At 37.3% G+C, this 13954-nt stretch overlaps 5 protein-coding genes across 5 annotated transcripts; 2 read left to right on the top strand and 3 right to left on the bottom strand. All coding sequences in view use genetic code 12, as the record gives it.

Annotated features, from left to right (window-relative positions):
* Positions 1-82: 82 nt before the first annotated feature.
* TRZ1 (tRNase Z) lies at positions 83-2926 on the top strand (the record flags this gene model as incomplete). Its single annotated transcript, XM_064994845.1, has 1 exon — positions 83-2926. The coding sequence occupies one exon, from the start codon at positions 83-85 to the stop codon at positions 2924-2926; it is 2844 nt and encodes a 947-aa protein (XP_064850917.1).
* Positions 2927-3125: 199 nt separating this feature from the next.
* Positions 3126-4337, bottom strand: SSN3 (cyclin-dependent serine/threonine protein kinase SSN3; the record flags this gene model as incomplete). Its single annotated transcript, XM_064994844.1, has 1 exon — positions 3126-4337. One exon carries the CDS (start codon positions 4335-4337, stop codon positions 3126-3128), a length of 1212 nt encoding a protein of 403 aa, XP_064850916.1.
* Positions 4330-8033, top strand: DASC09_012400 (uncharacterized protein; the record flags this gene model as incomplete). Its single annotated transcript, XM_064994843.1, has 2 exons — positions 4330-4358; positions 4691-8033. 2 exons carry the CDS (start codon positions 4330-4332, stop codon positions 8031-8033), a joined length of 3372 nt encoding a protein of 1123 aa, XP_064850915.1.
* A 257-nt stretch (positions 8034-8290) lies between these two features.
* On the bottom strand, positions 8291-9532 carry MFM1 (Mfm1p; the record flags this gene model as incomplete). Its single annotated transcript, XM_064994842.1, has 1 exon — positions 8291-9532. The coding sequence occupies one exon, from the start codon at positions 9530-9532 to the stop codon at positions 8291-8293; it is 1242 nt and encodes a 413-aa protein (XP_064850914.1).
* A 2028-nt stretch (positions 9533-11560) lies between these two features.
* On the bottom strand, positions 11561-13390 carry DASC09_012380 (uncharacterized protein; the record flags this gene model as incomplete). The annotated part of the gene is made up of 1 exon (XM_064994841.1): positions 11561-13390. The coding sequence occupies one exon, from the start codon at positions 13388-13390 to the stop codon at positions 11561-11563; it is 1830 nt and encodes a 609-aa protein (XP_064850913.1).
* Between the last annotated feature and the right edge of the window lie 564 nt (positions 13391-13954).

Below are 13954 nucleotides of genomic sequence, written 5' to 3'. Positions count from 1 at the left end.
TGTTGCCTCATTAATATAATAATCAACTTCACAAAGGTTGGTTTCCACGATTTTCCGGTCTTTTTTTTTTTTATCGAGGCTGATGTACAATTTGTGGTCTAGTGAGATTAGAAAGTCCATAAATTCAAAGCCATTGCTTGCCTTTTCTCCTTTCAAAAGATTTTCCAGTCGTCGTGTTCGTTTGTCCAAAAAAGAGGTGGATTCTGGTCTAACTCGTGTGCGTGGTCCAACTCATAAAGCTTTAAGGAAGCCTATAAGTAAAAGTGTACCAATGTTTGAAGTACGCACTTGTGGTCACCCAACGGCTGACACCACCGATCCTTTGCTCACAATTGTTAGTAGTGGAGGTGATAGCTACTTGTTCGGCTCAGTGTTTGAAGGAGCTCAAAGGTCTTGTACTGAACAAGGGATCAAACTTCATAGGATAAAGAATATTTTCTTAACAGGTGAATTAAACTGGCCCCGTACTGGTGGTTTACCAGGCTCGATCTTGAGCATTAGTGATCGAGGAAAAACTGAGTTAGATTTAAGTTACGGGAATGAATTGTTGAGTCATTTAGTTGCCACCTGGAGATATTTTGTTTTTCGTAAAGGTATAACCTTGTCATGCCATAGCGTTGGATTCAATGAAAGTTTTTACAAGGACGAAGTAGTGACAGTTAGAGGGTTCCAAGTTCCAATCAGTTCTCGCGCAGATATCGAAACCAGTACTCCAGACTTGGAGCTGAAATCCAAATATATTTCATTTCTTAATAGAATTGTCGGCCATATGTTCCCCCTTAGTGTTCCAGCCAATAGGCCAAATACCCAAGTTTCAATGTCCCCAGAAGAGTTGCTAAAGATAACAGAATCAGATCCAAATCTTAACGATGGCTATGTGAATACTAGACTTCCTAGACCAATGGATATTATCAACGATTTCAAGGGGTTTGCTACCAACTATTTGGTGGAGTTTGAACCTGTGCGGGGAAAGTTTGATATTAAGAAAGCTATTGAATTGAACATCCCAAAGGGTAAATTGTACGCCCAGTTATCTAACGGGAAGCCCGTGACTTTGGAGGACGGGAGGGTTATACAGCCAGAAGAGGTAGTCAGCTCGCCCAGAACGTATAATAAGTTGATGATTTTAGATATTAAGTCTCAAGAAAATTTGGAAAATACTCTTCAAATAGTCGGCAAATTGATTGAAGAAAACCAAAATAAGTTTCAAAATTTAAGTCTAGTTTACTATTTTATGTCTGGCACAGTGACGCTTGAGAATAACCAGCCATTGAAGGAATTAATAACTCTACTTACCGAAAGATTGGGTGTTGAACACCATGTTGTTAGTCACAAAGATTACGTTCCAAACTCGCTCGTGTTCAAAAGTTCTGGGTCATTAACTCTCAAGTTAAAATCTTTATTCAACAATAGTTATAGGCTTCCAATTTTCAGCTTCCAGCCCCAGAAGAAGCTAGAATCTGTGTTGAAAGTTGAGAATGCCAAGATTTATCCATTACTCACAGGCCAATCATTCACGATGGACAAAGAAGACTCGACAACTCATAATGATAACCCGCAAAACCACGAGAGTACAGACGAATATTGGAAATCGGAATTCCAATCAGGCATTGGGATGTTAAACGTTCAATCTGATAAAATTGTACCAATCTCTCAAACGTTAAACTCTTCTGGCACGGATTCTGTCATCATTCCAACCTCAACAATAGTGCCTTCGACTATTAGTTCAGAGATGGAACTCATCGGATATTTGGAGTCTACCACCCAAGTAATTGCGCTTGGTACTGGGTCTGCTATTCCTTCTGGTCATCGTAATGTTTCATCCACAATGCTTAGAATTCCATTCGAACAAAACGGTCAAATCAAGTACCGTTCTGTGCTCTTGGATGGCGGTGAAAATACCTTGGGGACTATCAAGCGAATTTTCTCTCCTTCAGAGTTACATACCTTCTTCACTGAAGAATTACAATGTATTTATCTCAGTCATTTACATGCTGACCATCATTTAGGGATTGTTTCGGTCATTGAAGAATGGATTAAATATAAAGGCGAAAACAACGAGGATAAATTATATATCATTGCTCCATGGCAATACCAAAGGTTCTTATACGATGTTCAGGTAATTGATAATGGGTTAAAAATGCAAAGAATAGTATTCATCAATTGTGAAGAGTTCATGTTGGGTAAATCAATCATTGATGTGCCACAAAAAGATACGTTCAATGATGATGCAGCAGGCATCGATAAACCCGTCAAGATTGTGGAAGACTCAAAGGAGGAAACTCTAAAAAACAATCAAGGAAATAATGAGCTCAATGCAAATGATCGGAAGTATAAACGGACTTGCAGACAAAATAGTATGATCTATAATTTTTACGACGCTTTAAGCATCAACAAGGTTTTAATTACTAGAGCCCATCATTGCCAATGGTCTTATTCTGTGACCTTTGATTTCAAACTCACCAACTCTGTTGATAATACTTCATTCAAAGTGAGTTATTCTGGTGACACCAGACCGGTACATCGTTTTGCCGATATGGGAAAAGACTCTCACATCTTGATCCACGAAGCCACTCTTGAAGATAGTTTGCAGAGCATGGCAATTGCGAAATGTCACAGTACGATTTCTGAAGCAATTGGTGTTGGTAAGGAAATGCGAGCAAAGAAAACAATCTTGACTCATTTCAGTCAAAGATACGCCAAGGTGCCGCCACAGGTAGCAGGAATCGAAGGAATCGAGTTTGCCTTTGATGGAGCAATTTGGAAATATGGTGATATGGGAATGCATGGTGCGGAGTTATTACCCGTATTCAATGAAATGTGTGATGAACAGAAGGAAATTGATGAGATTAACGGGAAGTCGCAACGGGAAGAATCTTTGGTTAAAAGGGAAGAAAAGAAAACTAGAAAGAAGAAAGCAGATTAAAGCACCAAAAAAAAATAATTAATAAGAAGATTTTGGATGTGGGCGCTCTCTCATAACAAAGTATAGTACCATATAATATATACGAAATATTTTAAAAATTACAATATCAAGAGAAAGAAAGAAAGAAGAAGAAAAAAAAAGTTTCATAAATTCATGTCAAGGTTCTATAATACAAATTGATCGTGATTTGGTCTACCAATCAATACCTCTGCTTTTTCTTGATGTGTAAGCCTCCGGAACTATCGTATTGTCTCTTGTTAGCAGCTTGGTTAAGGTAGTTGGCATCGTGAGCAATTTTTCTTGCTGGATACTTAAATTTAGAGCCTTCGAAGACGTTATCACATACTTTAACACCATCTAAAAAGTAAGGATGAATTAATCCATTGTAAGCAGTTAGTCGTTTCGCGGGATCATATTCTAATAAATCCAGTAACAATGGATAAATCTTTTTATTAAAATTCCCACAAGTGGATTGGAACCAACTCTGTAAATTGGCCTGATGAACCCTAAGTTCTTGAAATGCCCTGTAATCCGGATATTTATTAAGTGAGGGCCATTTCAGCACGGTTGGAGACCCCATTATTTCGATGATCTTCATCATTTGGTTTTTTTGGAATGGAACATTTTTTTTATTATCCATTTTTGCTTCTTCACCTTTGAACATTGGCCTTAGAGCTAGTAATTCTCCTAATATACATCCCACAGACCACAAATCAATAGCTGGGGTATAATGCCTGCCCCCTAATAGAAGTTCTGGCAGTCTATACCAAATTGTGACCACCACTTTGTCACCAGCAAATAATGTCTGCAAAGGGTTATTGAATCTTCTTGCCAATCCCAAATCCCCGATCTTCACCACACCATCTGAAGTAACCATAATATTAGCCGGTTTCAAGTCTCTGTGAATAACCCAATTTTGATGTAGAAATGACACGCCATTGAGAATCTGCCAAATCATGGATTTAATGGAAGTTTCTGGAATTTGCCGCATGCCATTTTGTGAATGATAATGAATGATTTGCAATAAATCATGCTCGGCAAACACACTCACCATATATATGCATTTTTTCTCTAATATGGTTTCGATTAACTCTGTGATATTCTCGTTGTTCAACTCGCGGCAAAGGGCCATCTCACGGCATGCTGACTGCGATATCCCTGAGTAATGAGTAATTTCACCGTCTCTTGAGTCCCCCTTGAACTTCTTGATAGCGTATAGCTTGTCGTGCTTCTTTGGATCTCTGGATTTGGCTTTATAAACCCGCCCATAAGTTCCTGAGGCAATATACCCGATGATCTCGTACTTGGTGAGAACAGAGACCCTGCTGTTATCCTTTCTAAGCTTGTAAGTCCCTAGGGTCAACGTGCTGCTATCGGCCATCAAAGGCTGCTGGCTCCTGGGTATGTTCATGATGATATTATTACCACCTCTGTATTAATTGATCTATTCAAGCCTTTATTTTAAATATTCTATTTTAAAATTTATCTTTTTTTAGCGGACAGTTTCACAATTTTGATTCTATTGTGTGGCACGGTGGAAGTAATTTTTCCTTTTTTTTTTTTAATTTTTTGGGGCAAATTGAATAACATTCGACCCTTAGAACAACAACAATCCTTCCCGCTCCTGTTTTAGACAAACAAGAAGAGGAAAAGAAAAAAAAAAAAGGCTACTACTCAGGAATTATTTTTTTGAAAGCTTGCCTTAGTTGATTGACTAACAATTTCTTGTTCTCCTTGATTCTGCGCTACCGATTCTTTTAACAGGGTCTCGGGAATTGATCTGGAGACCTTAAGATGGACAATGGCCCAACAGTTGACCCTGAATAACATTCAATTACCAGGTTACGATGTGCTTGATCAAATTGGGGAAGGAACTTTTGGTTTAGTCGTTAAGGCTCGCCAACGAAGACTGCCTCGAATGTTGGTAGCAATAAAGAAGCTTATTAACAGTGATTCCTCACAGGGGTTTCATATTACGTCCATACGAGAGATTGTTGCTTTGAAAGCATTAAAACATAAGAACCTACTCCAGGTCCTCGAGGTTGTGTCGATAATGGATGACAAAGCCGCCAATAATAGCGACCCATTTGACACATTTCTCGTGCTTCCTTACATGGCCTGTGATTTGGCCGGGGTCATCTCGAACTTGACAATCACTTTGAAGGTGCCGGAAATCAAAAACTTCATGCTACAAATCCTAAATGGCTTAAGCTACCTTCATAACAATAAATTTATCCATAGAGACATTAAAACCGCCAATATTCTAATATCCAGGAACAACTTGTTGAAAATTGCCGATTTTGGGCTCACTCGAAAATATCAGGGACCAGCCCCCGTCAAAAACGAAGGTCATGGTGGTGGGTTACATCCAATGACCAATCTTGTGGTGGCACGATGGTATAGGGCGCCAGAGCTTCTATTGGGAGAAAGATGTTATACCACATCCATTGATTTATGGGCGGTGGGTTGCATATTTGGGGAATTTTATATTAGGAAACCATTGCTAACAGGTTCGTCTGATTTGGATCAATTGAATGAGATTTTCAAATTGGTTGGGTCGCCAACAAAGGGTAGAATGCCGTTATTTGATAAGTTAATGGAAGAGAAATTACTAAATAAATATTCTAACGGTAATAAAAACATGGATATTCTTGACCTGAAGAAATTGAAATTGAAATTGGAAGGAAATTTGGTGACCAAGTTCGGTTCTACAAATATGGATCCAATCGCCATGTCATTATTCACTAAATTGCTAACCCTTGACCCAAACAAGAGATTCAACGCCTACAATGCAATGAATCATGATTGGTTTAAAACGGACCCGCTACCTTGCAAACGAGAAAATATCCAACCATTAGAATCCCGCCATGAGCTTGATATAAAAAAGGAGAGATTGGCCAGACAGAAGCAGCAACTTCTTGTACCGCCTCAAGCAGCAAATAGTAATAGCCAAGCTAGCCCAAATTCAATTAAGAAACTGAGATCAGACAATATATTGGATTATCTTGGAGTGGATGAACTTTTTAACAAGCCCAAGTTTCAGAATCCCTTAGGAAATATTAGAAGTAGAAGCAATAGCAATAATAGTGACACGTCAACTAGCAGATTTAGAAGCAACAGTAACAACTCGATGAAAGGCCTAATCCCCAAATCTAAAATGTTCTCACGCGACCAGAAAAATGATTCTACGAAAAAATTGCTACATCCGCCAGGAACCAAAAATCAAGAGAATTTGCCGCAATTGCAGGACTTGGAAGCCAGGAGAGGTCAAAAATATCTTCAGCCATCATCACGTTCAAATTCAGGCTTGCCAAAAAATGATTTGTCGTCTGATTCCCCATGTCATTCCTACAATTCTTTGAACTCCAATGGTGCAGCTCACAACATATTCACAAACTCCAACAGAAGCTTAGATAGTATTGCACTAAAATCCCAAAAAACTACAGCTCAACCCCCGTCATCGTCTTTATCACAATCTTTTAAGCATATTGCAAATAGCGCCGTATCTCCTTCTACTGCTACTGCTATTTCACCTCCATTAAAGTTGAATCTTAGAAATGGATTTACTAATGATAGTAATGCAATTGACCCTGATCTTCGAAACCCTGATAATATAACCTCATCACAAACCATCAGATGGAATGGATCAGAGTTAAATAGTACAACCAACCCACTTAGCACAGGCTCTTTAATATCACCATCTATGGAAAGGCTCTCCAACACTCATGGGGGATACCATATTGGAGATAATGATTTAAGACCAAAGAAACTCACAAAAGCGGGAAGTGAACATTTCGTACAATCATCAAATGGGAGTGCTGTTGAATCAGAATTACCTTCAACTAGACTGGCTCATAAATTAAAGTTTGAAGCTTTCATACCTAAAAAAGGAATGTTGATTCAAAAAGATTCCTGTAATAGTGATGATGGCACAATGATTAATGGTGGTACTAATAATAATAATCCTGCAAATTTGAGCTCATTATCTTCCCAGGGATTGCCTCGTGATTTGTCTTCGAACTCCGTTTCTGTCGTATCCAGTTTGCCTAATTTCAATTTCCACACTCGTAATAAATCTCAAGCGAGTGCCAAGTCATTAAATCTAAAATTGTTGAATCCGGCTATCGTATTGAAAACCAAAAGAAGTGGCAGTACCAATTCCATGGATGATGCTGAATCTTACTATTCAACCTCATCTCAAGTTGGTTTCATGAGTGATGCAGTGTCTAATGCCAATATTATAGAAGAACCGGTGATTCATCAAGTTGGCAATATCAATAAAAAGATGAGTGATGAAGCGGATAAAAGAGTCTATTGGAAGAATGACTATAATGATGCAAATAGTAGTTTCCACAGTCAGCAGGCCTCTGTGGGTAAATACTCACCTAACAAATCTTCCAATGTTCTTGATAAATCTGAGGCTTCTAAGAGTTCAAATGCCCCAATTGATGAAGATTATGAGCTTAGCGAAACTCCAAAAGTTAATGGTCTTGGAATCCTTCCTAAAAAGAAAGATGGATCAAATTTAACTTCCACACCATTATCGATGATTCATCACATCGATTCTGATTTGTATTTTCGATCTGCCAAATCGTTGTTTATGGAACCCACTCCAGAAAATAAGTCCTGTAACCTTGAAAGCTTGGATGGCCCAATAACTGCTGCTGCGGCTATTACTCCTTCAAAGCTTAGAAGAAGTGACTCAGTGGGAAACCTTGCAAGTATATTGAAACTTGCGATGTCAGAGTCAGCACCCTCCACGATGGCACCATCTAAAGTCATCAATGACCCAATTAAAACTGATGTTTCCAAGAAATTAAATATAGCAATCACGGCGTCAACACATAATACTTTCAGTTCTACCAAAGAAATCTCTAATTTGAGTGAGGGTTGCTCCTCGGAACTCAATGATACCAAATTGCCACAATCTTCTAGAAGCTCATTTTTTTTCAAGCTCAAAAAATCTAGTACTCCAAATAACAATAACCCAACTGTTGACTCACATCCGTACAAAAATTTCACCAAAATGATTCTGGAGGAATCAACTAACACCATCTCCAGTGGAGAGAAAAAATCTCATCCTTACAAGAACTTTGGATTTGGATGATTTGCAATCATTATGAACTTGAAACATTTCGCAACAAATTATCTTACTTTTCTTTTTTAAAAAGAAAAGAAAGTTATTATGCCTCTCATGGTACTTAATTATCTTTAACTTGAAACATATCAATGCTTGTTTTTTTTTTTTTTCTTGTTTTTTTCTTTACATTTATTGCACTATTAGTTTTTACTAGATACAGCTGTATATTATACTATATTATATTATATTTATTCATGAGATATTGCTCGATCTATAAACATTATTCAACATCTCGGATGAAAATGTTGATGTGAATGTATTGGCATGGATTTGCTTCCACTGATGGCTATTCTCTCTAATTTGTGTAGCTTATTAATCGATCTCCAAAACAATATTATTGCCAACAATGTAGTTACACCTATAACAAAGCCGAACCCATAATTCTCCTCCTCCATGAAATTCTCCAAGTTCATCCCATAAACACTGGCAACATAGATGCCACATCCCAAAAATAATATTCCAATAGAAAAACGCAATCCCAACAACATCAACTGATTACGATTAGAATCTAAAATAATGTTAATAATTTCCTGTGTTGTTTTGATATTATTTGTAATTTCCTCGACAATTTGTACCGCTTCATCAAAGTGCTTATAATAAGTCTCGAGCAAAATCTCCACTTCTGTGTGGTCTTGTAAACCTGATCTCGGGGTGGTCAAATACATCCCAGTCAACAAATCATCCTGACTTAGTAGATCGTCAATGATGTCTCTGATCAATGTTGCTTTTTGGTAAAACCCAGTAATTTTCTTGTTTTGGTCTAATAATAATCGGAGGTTCTCGGTATGCACATGGTTTTCCAAGTCATTAAGAATGCTTTGGGTCACGCTTCTATGGATCTTAATTTCTTGGTTTAGCGAATGGGTAACAAACATAAGAATCGCCTCAAGCGCCTTTAATTCGTATGGGAGCTCGTTTGGAATTTGGCTGGTCTTTAATTTTATCAGCAATTCTTGGAATAACTGTTCCTTTTCATATGACCCGAGAGCTCGATCAAACAAAAGAACGGAGTCACTCTTGATCAACGCCCTTATATGCAAAAGGTTTATCAAGATAAAATCGTTTCTCACAGAAATGTAGGGTACCAAACTGGTCGATAGCGTTGGCTCGTAGTTTATTTTTCTGATATCGCGGGGCATCAATTTATATTTCAAGATCAAGTCCTTTCGCTTTATGTCGATAGATAAATGATCCAAGGAACCATGTTTATTGAAGACAGTACATCTCAAATAATTATCGTTGTGTAAATTTGAGCCGTGATTGAGATTATTGAATTTATTGGTTAGTGATTTTTGTAATAATGCTTCACTATTCATATTCCCCCAATATCGGTTCTTAATTAGCGAGGTGGAATGGAATGATTGAGCAGAACAGGAAGCTGGTTTGGGTATTGAAACTTTAAAAATTTGATCAAACGGTAGCTTTTTGGTACTTCTTATAAAACTATTAAGCAAAGTTCCGGTCATATTGATATCATTTCTAATAAGGATTTATAAATATTTTACAATTAGGGAACATGAAAGTCCATATCATATCAAAATTTTTTGTGGCCTAAGGAGATAGACAGAAAGTGAGTGATGCCCGCCATCGCAACTAACCGCATCTGATTACAAACATTGTATGCGAGATATTAGTAAGCAGAGTCAACTCTAACATAATACAACCTGTATCTAAGATGAAAATTTGAACTCCCTTGAAAAGAATATTATAAATAAGTGCAAAATATTTGTAGGTCCCAGACCACAATACTCTGAAATCTATGAAATGTAACGAACATAGTATTTCAACTGAGAATTACTACATATTTGAGTTGCTGCAATAGTAGCCCAACCAAGAACTAACATGGTTAATTCAACTAAGAAGGTCACTTACTCTCCCAGGGCACTAAAGTCTTCGATCCTTCATACACTGTATTTTCTAAATATTTACCTTTAATGTGCTTTATAATCCGCAGGATTACGAGATCGTTGATTCCAAGATAACTGAAAGCTCCACACGTACATCTAAGTCCATATATATGTGCTATTGTTGTGCATTATTGCATGGTTCAATATCCATATAGACTACCGCTCACCAGTGAAGTGTATGGACGATAGTTGATCCATTAAGAGGTCAGTACCTTATAAGTGGTGCACGCTACATAGAGAGTCAAGTGAAATTAAGAATGAAGCATATGACAACGAGTTCAAAGATAACCTTGGAATGGTTTTCTGGATATAATGAAGCATCCATTACTAATCGTAATATAGCTCAAGCCATGAGAAGTAAACTGTAAATCAAAGGCTGAGATTGAATCTTGCTGTATGGCTCGAGGCTTACTTTGGACTGGAGGTTGAGCTAATTATATCAATCAGGATTAGCATAACGAGAGATGAGATTGTTATTTAGCTTTGATAATTTATTTCTTTGGTGTCCATTTATTGAAGCGGATATAATTCCGTTTATGGCAAACTAATCAGGAAAAATCCTGTTTCCTTTGATCCTATCTATACAGGATTTGACAATCTACGTGTTGGAGTCACATAGTTCACACATCCAGCCAAAAAATTTTCCTACTTCATGAAAATGTGAAATTGAGCATAGCACTCACTCCTTGCAGATTGAGAAATAATGTGATGTCAGGTCGCTTTTAAGATGTAGAATGTTACAATGCTTCAATGATCCAGATCGTAATTTGAATCATTCTGGTGTAGTGCACCCCATAGTATAAATCAATTACTATTCTGAGCGTAATTGTGTCTTTTCATGTTCTTTTAGCTGTAGCCACTTTCTGCATGCACATACACAATGTCATAGCACAAATAAGGGTGCACCCTATATAGACATATATTATTACTATATTAGGGATGCTTCTTCATCACTATCTGGTGGTCGATTTTTAAATAAATGAATCATTTTATTTTTGTAGCCCCCATGGTGCATCACTACGCATAGTCATGCATATACATATGTATTTGGTGTTGTTATTTTGACTTTTGCAGCAGAATTTATGGAACTATAATAAACATAATTCGGTAATTGATTACAAACACAGATGTATCACACAAGAATAATTCAAATTACAACAAGACGAAGGCATTGCTTATAGCGGGTCATAGTTTCTTGATATATTATAATGTCACTGTAGACCTTGGATAATAATACACTGAAGTCAAAAATTATTTCTTATGATATAAACAGCAGCTCTAATATCAAACATAAATACAAAACCGTATCTGTATTCAACAAATTTTGGTGTGACATTCTTAATATAGCATAAAATATACAAAGAAAAAGGAACTGAAAATAATAAGGACAGTCAACGAGTAACGCTTATAATAACTCAAAGAAATCGAAACAGAAACTATATAAACAACAACAAGAAAACAAACCATTAGTAAAACAAAATAGAGCAATTATATAATAATAAAGTACTGTTACAGAAGCAAAATAATATATAGATTGAATGCCAGCTGCATTCTAGATCAAGACATTAAGCATTGGCACCATTGTACCTAACTTGAGTTCAACAAATTGTGCTGAGTAATTGAATTTTCAATACTCGAAGTCATGGTCGCGATATTATCTATTCCCATAGTTACCTCAGCATTTTTCAGATTCTCATTCTCTTTCTCTTTGGATTTTTCAGCATTAATCACTTCAGCAAGTCCAGCTGGCACTGGTCCAATATGATTATTGGCATCAGAATCATCTTGACTATTATTCATCAAGTGCAAAAATGAACTGTACAAAGTTTTCAAGTCATCCAAAGCAGGAACCAAATCCGGCCTCATATTTTGAATCAAGTTTTTGAAAGATTGGGATTTTACCACCTGAATATAGAGTTTGTTCTCATTTAAGAATTTGATGATATCCTCATGGAATTTTGAATGAGAATAGTCGTGCTCTGTCGATTGTTGTGACGGCTCATTCGGTTTTTGACGTTTCAAATTGCCAGCAAGAGCCATTTCAATCAAATCTGTGGCTCCAATATGATGTGATTCATTAGAAGTTTGATCAGGTGGAACATGAACCAACGAATCGGGAGCAGCTCTTTTTCTACTATCAGAAACAGATTCAGTATTAAAAATTGGGGCGATATTGTTATTCTCTAACAATTCCTTTTTGTGCAGTTTTTCTAAATGTTTAGTTAAAGTCTTTGGACCATTTCTAGAAATGTAAATTTTAGAAATACCACAATATCTGCAATCATAAACTTCTTGATTCAACTTGGAATGTCTGTCACCACCATAGCTCAAATTATTTGAAGCTTGAGAAAGTAAATTAGCGGTTTTGCCCTCATTCTTGACGTAGTGTTTCTTCCAATCTTTTGCAGCTTTAGAGATACGTAGCAAATTTGCTAAGCACTCATTTTCAAAAAGATTCACTGCATCATTACTTGTAAGACCTTCAGTACTATTAGGCTCTCCATTTTTATTTAATGAGTCAGCGTCATCAATAGAAACATTGTCATTTTGTCCAATGGTCTTCTTCAAAGCATTATACATTTCCGAGTTTTTCACAATTGCTGGGTTTTGGTGCAAAACTTCCGATAGATGGAATCTTTCCAAATGCTTGACGAGAGTACCTGGTCCATTCCTTGAACAATAAATAAATTGTTTTACACAGTACTTGCAGTCGTAAACTTCATTGAGAAATCTTGAATCTGGACGTTCTTCTCTGAGCTTCGAAGTTTTGCCCTCATCATAAGTGAAATGGAATTTCCATTGTTTGGTAGCCGCTTTAACTGTTAATTCTAAATCATTTGCAGTAACCGAGTTACCTGGATGCTGGTATGGTTTTATTTGAATATCATTCATTATCAATGAGTCTGTGTTGAAACTGCTAGTTTGAGTGATTTCATTTGTCTGATGAAGTGGCACCACCTGGTGATTGTGATTATGATGGCGAAGATGCTTAACCATGGTACTACTACCAGGACTCAGAATTTCTTCTTCATGCGATGGTATATGATTATGGTGAGGGTCAACTTTAATAACTGTGACGGCCGGAGTGGTGACCATAGATGGATCATTCAACAGTTGATGATGGGCAGCGACCGCGGCGGCAGCGGTAGCAGCAGCCGAGGAGGAAGTCATGGACATACCTTCAGCAGCGTAGATTTCGTTTGGATGGTGTCTTTGTAGATGTTTGATGATTGTACGGGGCCCGTTTCTCGAGTAATAAGTAAATTCGTGATCACAAAATTTGCAAGTGTAGGCGTCACAAGAAAAATACTTGTCGTTGAACTGATTCTTCACCTTTTTTGACCGGTTATTATCGATGCTGACAAAATCTTTCCAATTCTTAATAGTACTCGCAACTGGACCAACAACTACTTCCATAATGGTTCTATGTGCTCAAAGGATTGAAAAGAATTTAAGAGACACAGTTCGTATTAAAGGAATGTCCTAGAAATACAATCAATGGTCTTTCGCGTCGAAAACAAATAATAATGATATCTGATACTAGAAAAAAAAAAAAAAACGGAACAGAAGCTATTATACCAATGATATTAAACAGGCAATATTATAATTTATCAAAACTAGCAGCACTACCCTTGATGATTCCCAATTTTCGTTCTATATTGATGGTTTTTCAATTTCCATCAAAGAAGAAAGAAATTCCGCCCTTTTTTTCCCCATCACCCAGGCACAGCAACCAACCCGGATTGGGCTGACCGGAAAGGAGTACCGTGTCCGTGCCCGAGGCTGATGCCGCCGCCGTCACAGTCGCCGCACGGGGGACGGGGGAGGGGTGATCTGACACCAGCAGGGTAGATTCCAATGCGTGTGGGAATTAGTATAATATATAATAGAGCAATTCCGGTAATTTCAGATCCAAATCAGTGATCAAATTTATACTAGACTCCTTTGGAGTTTTTTTCCTCAAAATGGTGAAGCTCGCTG

Source organism: Saccharomycopsis crataegensis (assembly GCF_037102585.1).
Source record: "Saccharomycopsis crataegensis DNA, jcf7180000000073, whole genome shotgun sequence".
Lineage (NCBI taxonomy): Eukaryota > Fungi > Ascomycota > Saccharomycetes > Ascoideales > Saccharomycopsidaceae > Saccharomycopsis > Saccharomycopsis crataegensis.
Note: the sequence above shows the minus strand (reverse complement) of the source record. Positions and strands in the feature narration are given on the sequence as shown.